Raw genomic sequence first — 10,730 nt, forward strand, 5'->3', positions numbered from 1 at the left:
ATTGGGCATCTGACTGCAAAGAGACGAGACCCGGCGAAGCTCAAATGCAAGGCAGGAGAGCCAATATCGGTCCTGTCAATCGAATGTGCTGTCTGTCTGCTCTCTGCAGCAACTGGAAACGACACACCAAAATACCTCCCAATAAGGTGGCTGCATGCAATTGGCAAAGCACGTCGAAAGCTCCATGTCGAACTGCTGTGATGATCTGATGAACAAATTTGGCAAAGCCGCTATCTCAGGGACTCAAAAAGAATGCAATGTTGGTCGAAAAAAGAATAAACTAAAAGCTGAAAGAACAATGCTGTGGTATCTAGCTGAAACCCATTCTGAAAAAGGACCAATCAACTATACGCTTGCTGCAATACTAATACTTTCTTATATGCCCGAAGAACTTCGAAAAGTGTGTCGGGCTCTTTTCTCCTTCTGCACCCGTCGCTCGTGAGTGTTGCTTCACTTCCTCCACTAGTACATCATCGCTGAAGGTTGGGCGACATGTCCAGCAAACGAGTACGGCCCGGATCGAGAGGTGAGATAGAATCACGAATGGCTTTCACCTGCAGTGTTGAGGTGGTGATCGCCCGAGACTAGCGGATCGAGTCGCTCGCTCCAATCGCTGCAGGAGTGCCCTCCAAGATTGCGTCCTTGTGGTCACCATTGGTGGCTGGAACGGGTGTGTGGTCAACTTTAGGAGAGCCAGGTCTGTTATCGGCAGCCGCATCCTGCGCTTGCTCCGTAGAATCTCCTAGTTGGCTGCCTTCGTGAACTACAGATGGCTCATCAATGATTGTTTCATCTGCTGGCTCCGCAGAGGTGCCGGTGGATGATCGAGGCTTCTTTGTCTGTCCATTGGTCTTCGGTCGAGAGGGGAGCTTTTGCTTGACTGCAGAAGCCTTTGCCTCTACCTCCTTCGCTGTCCGATTGGCGAAAGCAGCCGTTGGTCGTGTCATGCGCTCAAGAAAGCTGCCGTCCACCGGAGCGCTTGCCTTTTTCGTGCCAGTCTGCGAGTTTCGAGATTCTGGTCGGCCAAGGGAAGGACGCGCTGAGCTCGATGGCTTTGAACGAGTCGTAGTGGCCGCAGGCTTTGATGCAGTAGTAGCAGCAGCGGGTCCCTCGACTCGTGCTCGGGATGCCGCGGTGGGCGCAGTCAGACGGGAAGAAACCTCGACTGGTTTGGTCGGCTCTCGTGGCTTTGCTTTTACAGCAGCTGACGCTGGTTTCGCGGTCTTGTCAGTTGGAGCTGTTTTGGCACTCGATGCAGCGGTTGGCGCCGCGAGTGAAGTACGGCTGGCCTTTTTGGTGACGGGTTTGGGAGATGTAACAGTTCTCGTCGACGCTGTTGTTGGCTGTGGAGACTTGGCGCTCATTGACGGTCTGGGCGGTTTGCTCGCAGTTGATGTCGCTGTGGGCTTCGACGCTGGCTTGGCGCTATTTGGTTTGGTCGCTGTCTTCGATGTTGTCTTGCGCAGGTCCTCGGCAGAAGGAGACAATGCTTTACCTCCACTGACAGCGCCCGCGCTAGTCGGGTCGGCAGGCTTCATATCGGCAGGCTCCTCCTCAGCGCCAGTCACGGGCTTGTCTGGGTTCTCAGCCTCCTTGTCCCGTTTTGAGGCTGGAGAGCTGCTCTGGACTTGCTGCAATGGCGAAGGGCCCTTCTTGGGGCTCACGCTCCTCGCTGGCTTTGACGCTCCCAGCTGCTTACCAGTCTCCACCAAAGGTGTCTCGACTGCCGTCTCAGGCACGGTCTCGGTCCCGGCCTGCGACTTCCTGCGCTCCCCCTCCTGTGCCACAGTGGCTTTTAAAGCTTGCAGGGCATCGCTGTTGGGCTTCTCGCTGAAGCTGGTCCGGCGGCCAGTGGTGGGCTCGCGGTTCAAGGCCGGGTTGGCGTCGATGACAGCCTTGGCATCGCTGTTAGGGATTTTGCTGAAATCGGGAGCAGTAGCCATGGTGTAAGACGGTTGGCCGTTGGGCGCGTCGACAGCGATGAAGGATGCTCGGATCTTGGAACGCGGTCGAGGTTCGTCGTCGCCGGCGAGGTCAGCAGGAGATCTGCCACGGCCGGGCGAGGAGGAGGGCTCGGAAGCTCTGTTTTCGAAGAGGGACCTGAGATCGCGGATTCGAGATGATGATCGTTCGGATGATGGTTCTTCGGACATTTCTGTCGCGCGGAGAGGCGGGTGGTCAGCGGGTCATATCATGTCATGCGGGAGTCATGATCGGGCAGAGGTGAGGTGTATCGTGGCAAGAACGAACGATGGGCAGCATTGACGATGATCGGAGCCAAGGATGAGCGCGAGCTGGATCCGAAGCGTGAAACCGGCGGGCAGGGGCATCCGCTGCGGCGGCGTCACCGAGCATTGGGATTGGGGGAGGGGGCCTGCACTCACATCGCTGCTGCTCACGCCCGCTCCGCTCCGCCACCTCGCGTGGCCGACGACTGGCAAGACGACTGACGTGTCGTCTGGACGGCAAGGATGCAGAGGGAAGTGTGGAGAGTCAGTGGTGGTAGCGGCGGAGCAGGAAAAGGAGACGGGCACTACCGCAAATGAGTTGATCTCCCATCTCCCCTCGTGACGGGCGTGCAAATAAAATAATTCCCCCCTCGCCGTGCACGCTCGACAACATTCGCGCCGTCCGTGTGGTCGGGCGTCCACAGCACCAGCCATCGATGCCTGGCCTGCCGCTGCAGCGCCTCTGCCTCTGCCGTGGTGCGCTTCCGCCCCGCTGTGAGCCATGTCCGCCCCGCCGACGACGACGAACAAAATGCAGTGGGCACGCGTGAGGATCGCGCCCAGCAATAAACAATGCCGTGTAACGCCTCTTGCGCGCGCCGGACCCTGAGCTGCATGACCGTTGCCGCTTCGAGAGCTACTTCTACTGCCCCGCGAACACCAACATGTATACCGGCGTGCTCAGCTCCCCTCTGCAACGACCTTTGTGCGAGAGGAAGCCATCCGGCAGCTCGAGCACTGCCAGTGGGAAGCTGTGTGACACTGACATAAAGCCACGGTGAATTTCACGAGCGAGGTGAGACGCCTTCACATTACACTTTCCCCTCTCATGTCTCTCACTATCCTCGCACTGCTGGCTCTGTTCGCAGCAGGCGTGCTGTAGCAGGTACGCCGTACTTTTCGTGGGCAGGCGGGAGAAGCACCTGCTTCCGGGACCACCAACCCTGCCGGTTTTGGGAAACATCTCGCAGATCCCTCTCAAGTACTCTCACTTCAAATTCACAAAATGGACTCGCCAATATGGCGGCATTGACAGCTTCAACTTGGGCACTGGCACAGCCGTGGTCATCACGGACCGCCGACTGGTCAAGGAGCTGGTCGACAAGAAGAGCTCCAAATACTCCATCCGGCCAGACTGATCAGTGGCGGTGATCACATTTTGCTAATGAAATATGGACCACCACGGAGAGACAGCCAAAGGCTACTGCATGGTCAATTCAACGAGAAGCTGGTCGAGGAGCGACATATCAAGCTACAGGAAGCTGAATGCCGTCAATTGATTCGCGATTACTTTCTCAACCCGGCCGATCATATGTTGCATCCCAAGCGCTTCAGCAACAGCGTGACCATGAGCTTGGTACGGGGCGTGCGAACTCCAACTCCGCAAACGAGACACATGCAACGTCTTTACAGGCTGATGGATGTCTGGTCAAAAGTGATGGAAACAGGAGCCACCCCACCGGTCGATTTCTTTCCATTTCTGCATTACCTTCCTCAATCCTTATTCCTCAACTGAGTTGGCCGGGCGACTCACGTGCGCAATGAGACGAATTCGCTTTAATCTGACATCCTCTCTGACATCCGCACTCGGCGTGCAGAAGGAGGCAGCCGCGTGCTCACGGATTCGGTGCTCGATTCAGCCGCCAGTGAGAAACGCTTGAATGGACTGTCTTACAAAGACCATAAGTTGTGGTTCATCGGCGGCACGATGACTGAAGGAGGCTCAGATACCACAGCTTCCATCCTTACAGCTCTTGTCAACGCCATGTGCGCGTATCCGGAATCCAGAAGAAAGCCCAAGCTCAGATCGATGCTGTTGTTGGCTCTGATCGCAGTCCCAGCTGGGGAGATTCCGAATCACTTCCCTATATTGCACAATGTGTAAAGGAGACCATCCAATGGCGTCCTGTGACCATTTGAACTTCCCTCACGCTCTATCCGAAGGCGACTGGATCGATGATAAGTTCCTACCCAGAGGTACCGTCGTCATCATCAATGCCTGGGGCTTGCACAATGATCCACAATACTTTACCGACCCTGAGCCTTTCGATCCGGATCACATCAAAGGCTGTACTGCGCCCGCCACGGAACTTGCAGTAGGAGCTCCAGAGAAGCGCGATCACTATGGTTACGGCACAGGTCGTCGATTCTGTGCGGGTGTCCATCTGGCAGACCGCAGCCTGTTCATTGCCATGGCGAAGTTGCTCTGGGCTTTCGAAATTTTGCCTGTTAAGAATGGAAAGGGAACGGTGGACACAGACCCCGTAACAGGCTACTCGGAAGGCTCCCTTGTCTGCTGCAACGACTTCGATGCTAAGTTCAATGTGCGGTCCAAGGCCAAGGAGGAGACTATTTTGCGTGAATTTGAGGAGAAGAAAGGCATGTGTGATAGATTTGCTCTGAGTGGGAACGCATGATCGTCAGGAGTTTTTGGAAGAAATGCAGTGCGAACATCGACAGTATCATCACGAGGCAGATCAAACTTCATTGGGAAAAGCTAGATCACTTTGCGTCCACGTTTCTCTCTGGCCACATTTGAGTCAAGCATAACGTGTCATATACTGGCATCATGATCATCATCAAGGCCGACAGATACCTTACGTGACCAAGTCGTTATTCGCTGCATTTCTGCTTCTAGATGCTGAGGCGCTGTTTCGTGAAGCATCTCCCCACTTTCATATAAGCACAGCTCCAGCTGCAGTACAAACTGGATCGCTCGATACCCTCGCCCCAAGTCTAATACAAGTGAAACACAGTAGTATCTATTGCAGAGCCCAAACCCCATCCTTCTCCACGATATCCACAGGCCTCTTTTCATCAATGCTGACTCGTCCAGCTTCCAGAATTGCACCTGTCGCGATGGTGTTCTTCAATGTGGGCAGACCTCTCTTGTCCAGATCGTCGAGCGTGGCACGGCCTTCTTTCAAGGCATTGATACCGTTGATGAACTTCTCGAATGAGATGTAGCCGTATCCGGATTGACCTGAGAAGTTCCCTTCTTCTATTATAGAGTCAGCATGTCTTGTCTTTCACTACTTTTCAACGAGGAATGGGGTACTGACCATCTGGAGCATACTTCATGTAGAAAGGGTTGTACCACGTCAAACCTCCCTCATCTTCTGTAACATCATATCCCCTCTTCGCCTGGTTTACTCGCACTTCTCCCTTGGAAGCCATGTAATGGAAATACTGATTCGAATGCACACCAGCCTTCTGCGGTGCCGTCCAACTCGCAGTATAAACTCCCGTAGCACGTCTCTTACTCCCATCCTTCTTCTCCCAATCCACCAGCAAAGTAATCGTATCCTCCGTCTCAGGCACGCAACCCAAATCCGTCGCAATCCCCGTCGAAGCCGAACCCGTCACGCGCACAGGACGATATGATGGGACCATCGACTCGCAGATGTCGATATGGTGTGAGTTGAGGTAATAGCTGATATCGGAATCCTTACCGGCCCAAGCTTTGAATGTCTCGAGTTGGCTTTTGGGTTGCGACATGTATGAGTAGAAGTAGTTGAATTCACCCAAGTTGCCGTTGATGGCTTTGTTTCGAGCGTCGGCGTATGCGGGGTCGAAACGTTTGTGGTGTTCGACGTAGACGAATACGTTGTGTTTTCGGCTTTCTTCGATGAGGTGTTGGTGCTCTTTCAGTTGTTTGACGGCGGGTTTGGTGATCATGACGTGGATGCCTTTGCGGATGGCATACAAGGCGATCGGGTAGTGTGTGGGATCTGGTGTGAAGATGGTGATCGCGTCGCCGGGTGATAAGGCATCGATGGCGCTTTTGTAGGCCTCTGGGTCGCGTTGGTCGTTGGGAGGGAAGGAGTCGAAGGTGGTATCGAGGCCATTGTAGGCTTGGGTGATGTTCTTGTGCAGGTGCTCTCGAATCGCGGGGAATTTCTGGCCTAGAGGACATCGAAAGATCATTAGCATTCGGCCTGTCGATAAAGTTGCTCGAATGGCTCCAATGCTTACCAGATGTACCAACCATTGAAAGATTGCCTACAATCCCGCGCCTACGAAGATCGAAGAGTGTAAGACCAACAACGCCGACCTTCTTGTCGCTACCAGACTGTCCACCTCCCACGAAGCCAGTGGTGTACTCGCCAGTGCCGACCATGCACACATTGAGGGGTGCCATATTGTCAGTGCTTCCCGCTCTGTCTGCAGGGTTGGGATTGAAAGTGTCGTGAGAGAATCGAGAGTATGAAAGTTCTCAGATGCGGGAGAAGAAGTAGGAGAGGCAGGAACACATGGACTCATTCCATCCTTACCTTGCTTGAGCTCTCCATGAGGCGTGTGGTCAAAAGCCGACGGACGGCAAAATTATAGTGATGTCGCGGACGAGCAGACACCGAGAGCTGTGGAGGGACAGCCAAGCCGAGTCGGGGCCGAACCGCGAACACCAAGATATGGGGGCACACTCTTGCAACTTCTGCCCTCTTGCGCTCGACTTCCTTACGGCGTGGAAATGACACTCGTTCGCATTGCTCGCATCGCATGAACACTCAAGGGCACGCCCGTTGAAGCAATATCACTGCTACAAGCATATTGTAACCCGCAGTGCATAAAGCTGTCGAGTCGTGGTGTGTAGGCAATTAGGCCGCGATATGTCGATCAATACTGGTGAGGAAGGATATCAACGAGGGAATGGGAGCCAGCATTTGTGGTGGCATCAATCAAAAATCTATCGTGAAGAGACCGCCGGCATTGTCGCCGACTACCAAGGCCTCTCGTCCTTCATGTTTTGTTCTTAAAAAGGTAAAGGCTCTGTGATCATGCCGTCGGTGGCGGTAGCAATGGCTCCGAGGTCACTGACAGGGCGAACGTTGAAAGGCGCGAGTTTGCAACGTCCGAACGGAATCTGTAACGCCAGACGGGAGTCAAAGCTACAACGGGAGAAACGGATGCACAAGGTTGACATCGCTCTCATGCCGATGAACTGCTCGTGGAGAGCGTCTTATACGAATTATGCACACCTGTGCGACGGCGGCAGAAGCCTGTCGTGGCATCCAATTGTCCATATAGTTGAAAGGACATCGGAAGACCTCATAAGCTTGCTACTGTCGCTCCCACGAGCCACGTGCGAGCATGCCGGATCCCAAGAGCGTGCAGCGTTGTATGTGCAGCTATTTCTGCTGTCCATGTCTCACCACATGGATCCATCGGGCGGGTGTATTTTCGCTGCGTAGCACAATTCTCCTTTAACATGCGGACGAAGTTTTCCAGAGTGTTACACGTAGCAAAGACGAAACGGAAGGAACCTCGTATAAACAGCATTGACCAGCCTATCCTAGCAGCTGAGACAACGTGGATGGCCCATCTTTGGTACGAGGCGAGGATACAGAGCTCCAGAAGCGACGATTGCAGAATTGCGCAACCTGTTTGGCGGCCGTATGGCACATGCCTGGCAAAAATCTGTGCGATGATGGAGGAAAGCGGAGCCCTTCGCTGGCAAGTGCGGTAGCACCACGCGAATGATGGCCCGTGTGAAGGCTGGCTGGCTGTACCGGACGACAAGGATCGACGAAGCCTGGGGATTGACGGCGTGAGTGCATGACGAATGCTTGGGTCGACGATAGATTGTGGCTGAAAGGCTTCGGGTATTGCGTACGCTTGCCTCTTGAAGAATGGAAAGAATGATCGTGGGAAGCTGAGCATGGAAGCTGAGCATGGAAGCTGCGCGGATCGCAGAATCACCGATGAACTTGGACCGCGGGATTAGATACCTTGGTCAGTACTTGTCATGATGAACACACGCCCAGCAGCAAAAGCGATAGCATTCAAGCGCCCCAGTTCGTGTGATTGCCAAATTGTGTTGCCCGTCCGAAGGCACTATACCGGCTCAAAATTCCAGCTACAAATATTGAATCACAGGTCTGAAACTTTGGGTCTTCTCGCGACTCAATGCGCGGCCCGGACATCTTTGAGCGATGGAGCAACGTGAGGAGAAGAGGATGCTCAACAACAAGCTCCAGTATGCTCGCTTCGGGCGGCTAATGCATCATGCAGGCTAGCCGATTCCACCGCATCGTGTACCTGCAGCAGACCAGCGCCCAGTATTTCACAGTGATGAACAATGAACGTCAGAAGAAGGCCAGTCACCGATTCGATGTCCGCTCAGATTGCGTCCCGCCGGAGGTCGCTCTCGATGTCGCAACTTCTGATCGGAAGGGGTATTCGCAAGAGATGAAGTCCTTGGCCGCCACGAATCTCGCGGATGTGCGTGATAGCGTTCCGGGTAGATGTGCAGATGGCGCCGGCGCAAGCGAGCTTGTCCTTGTCGCAAGTCGCGAGAGACATGCAGCTGGCCGGTCGTGATTGGCTACAGACTCACGTCTCGACACCACGCGGGCACCGACCCGCTGCGAGGAACCACGGATCTGCAGGTCCTGAGGTCGCCTGTTTGCTGGGGGCGTGCTTCAACACCAACCGCGCGCACCAGGCGGCGGGGTGATGTGCGCCTGGGCACGTTTCCGCGTCGAGGTTCAATAAATCTTAACAAAAATTGGAGGAGCAAATGATGCGGCAGAGAGGCCAGCTAGTGCTTCCCATTGTAGCGCCCGCAGATCTGCCCGGAGTGATACCCGGCCATGGTCGAGCAGCAGCAGCAGGCGCGGAACATGGACCAGCGTCGTGGCCAGACTGCAGCGCGCCGGAAGGGTATGGATGGTGGATGTGGATGTGTCGTTTGAGTGCGGGCGTGCATGTGGTGCGACCCAGACTTTCGCACTGGCAACCTTGTCCGCGCCTCGAACGTTTGCCCGTGCTCGCTGGCTGCTGCAGGACGACTCATCGTCACTCGGTGACTACTGCACCCTCTGTGTCGCCCAAGCCGCAAGCTTCTTCTTCGGCTCCTGGAGAGCGACGGACGGGGCACGACGCTGCTGGCGGCATCCCAGCGCACGCTCTCACGCTGCAGACGGACGGCCCGCGAGACTTCTCTTTACTCCCGCACTCCTCAGCACGACTCTAGTTTGCATTATACACGTCCCGCCTCTTGACGAGGCGTTTGCACATCTCCCCGCCTGCCGTGCACTCACCAGCCAGTCTCTCCTTCAGCACACCGTCCGTCCGAGCCTCGCGCGCCAGCCCACGATCATATTCGACCTCGCCACTCCTTTGCTTGACAACCACCATTGCCGGTCTTGATGTATGGGCGCAGAGATGGACTCCTCACTTGTACGTTGCGATATGTCCACCCCAGAGCCCACTTGCGCCGCTAACGCGAGCACTGTCCAGCGTGAGCTCACTCGCCTATCGGCTTTGTACCAATACCACAACGCACCGGAGGTTGCACCAGCACATGGCTTGGAGTACGACGACACGATTTACCCTTCGTCGGACAAATACCCTGTGATACGGGAATCGCCTCTCTACGAGGGCAAATTCAGTGGAAATGGGCGATATTATGGCGATGGCAGCAATCGGCCGCCCCGCATCATATTTGGGATGAAGATCAGGACATTCTTGGTCGTGGCAACTGTCATGATTCTTGTGGTCGTGGGAGCAGCTGTAGGAGGTGCTGTTGGCGGGAAACAGCTACGGGAACAGCACGAGACACAACTAAAGTGAGTGGGGACATCCCTTGCGTGGACACAATGCCTTGTACTGACCAAATCCAGCGCAAACGTGACGAACACAGCGCTATCTGCTGCTGCAACTGCAACCACCGAGTCCGGGACGACAGTGGCCGCAACATCAACCTTCGCAGCTCCAACACCCACCTTCCAACCACTCAACGACTGTCCCGAGTCCAATGGCACAATGTACACCTCCGAATATGCTCAAAAAGAATCCACCTCGGACGACGCAGGCCTAGTCTTCATCAAGAACTGCGACCTCCAAAATCCATTGTCAATAAACAACGGCAAGGAAATCGCCCAAGCATTCGTATACAGTTTCAGCGACTGTGTAGAAATTTGCGCGGGCTACAACAACCTCAACAGTGCGGACAATTGCACGGTGGCGGTTTACGAACCCTCAGCCCACAGGCCAGTGAATTGCTGGGTGGGAGACGCGGGAGACCTCCAAGTTTCCACGCTGAATATAACAGAAGGCACGAATGTCGCAATATTACAGTAATGATGAATCGACAGCGAAAGAAAGAAAAAAGAAGAAAAGACTTTTCACGTTAACAATTTTTGTGTATACCCCATCATGTTGCGACGATCATGTTAGCGTTATTTGAGCCTCTTTTTTTTGTTTCTATCTGGTCTCACAGCTCAGGACTTGAAGCTGAGACGTCGAGGCTTGTTGCTGATGAACAGACCACTTTATCTTTGTGTATCTAAGATACTTAGGCGGGGCAACAAGCTCTTTCTTCACGAGACAGGCAAGCATGCATCACCAGCCACGCGAGCCACTCCCATGTTTGGCGAAACAGGGGTCAGAAGAAATGGGTCGCCTCCACAAGATCTGTGAAGACATGACGAAGGGCAAATGATGAACTATGGAACAAATGAACACATCACATACGCGATATTCGGGGAACTCGGATTT

The 10,730-nt window shown here is 54.5% G+C and overlaps 5 protein-coding genes across 5 annotated transcripts; 3 read left to right on the forward strand and 2 right to left on the reverse strand.

Annotated features, from left to right (window-relative positions):
* Positions 1-584: 584 nt before the first annotated feature.
* Positions 585-2,153, reverse strand: CKM354_000267400 (uncharacterized protein; the record flags this gene model as incomplete). The annotated part of the gene is made up of 1 exon (XM_044797838.1): positions 585-2,153. The coding sequence occupies one exon, from the start codon at positions 2,151-2,153 to the stop codon at positions 585-587; it is 1,569 nt and encodes a 522-aa protein (XP_044653773.1).
* Positions 2,154-3,057: 904 nt separating this feature from the next.
* Positions 3,058-3,367, forward strand: CKM354_000267500 (uncharacterized protein; the record flags this gene model as incomplete). Its single annotated transcript, XM_044797839.1, has 2 exons — positions 3,058-3,089; positions 3,139-3,367. The coding sequence occupies 2 exons, from the start codon at positions 3,058-3,060 to the stop codon at positions 3,365-3,367; spliced, it is 261 nt and encodes an 86-aa protein (XP_044653774.1).
* Positions 3,368-4,105: 738 nt separating this feature from the next.
* On the forward strand, positions 4,106-4,645 carry CKM354_000267600 (uncharacterized protein; the record flags this gene model as incomplete). The annotated part of the gene is made up of 1 exon (XM_044797840.1): positions 4,106-4,645. The coding sequence occupies one exon, from the start codon at positions 4,106-4,108 to the stop codon at positions 4,643-4,645; it is 540 nt and encodes a 179-aa protein (XP_044653775.1).
* A 345-nt stretch (positions 4,646-4,990) lies between these two features.
* On the reverse strand, positions 4,991-6,369 carry CKM354_000267700 (uncharacterized protein; the record flags this gene model as incomplete). Its single annotated transcript, XM_044797841.1, has 3 exons — positions 4,991-5,229; positions 5,291-6,133; positions 6,204-6,369. The coding sequence occupies 3 exons, from the start codon at positions 6,367-6,369 to the stop codon at positions 4,991-4,993; spliced, it is 1,248 nt and encodes a 415-aa protein (XP_044653776.1).
* Positions 6,370-9,422: 3,053 nt separating this feature from the next.
* CKM354_000267800 (uncharacterized protein) lies at positions 9,423-10,313 on the forward strand (the record flags this gene model as incomplete). The annotated part of the gene is made up of 2 exons (XM_044797842.1): positions 9,423-9,799; positions 9,854-10,313. 2 exons carry the CDS (start codon positions 9,423-9,425, stop codon positions 10,311-10,313), a joined length of 837 nt encoding a protein of 278 aa, XP_044653777.1.
* Between the last annotated feature and the right edge of the window lie 417 nt (positions 10,314-10,730).

The sequence above is a fragment of the Cercospora kikuchii genome, assembly GCF_019650295.1.
Source record: "Cercospora kikuchii DNA, contig_00002, whole genome shotgun sequence".
Taxonomy (NCBI): domain Eukaryota; kingdom Fungi; phylum Ascomycota; class Dothideomycetes; order Mycosphaerellales; family Mycosphaerellaceae; genus Cercospora; species Cercospora kikuchii.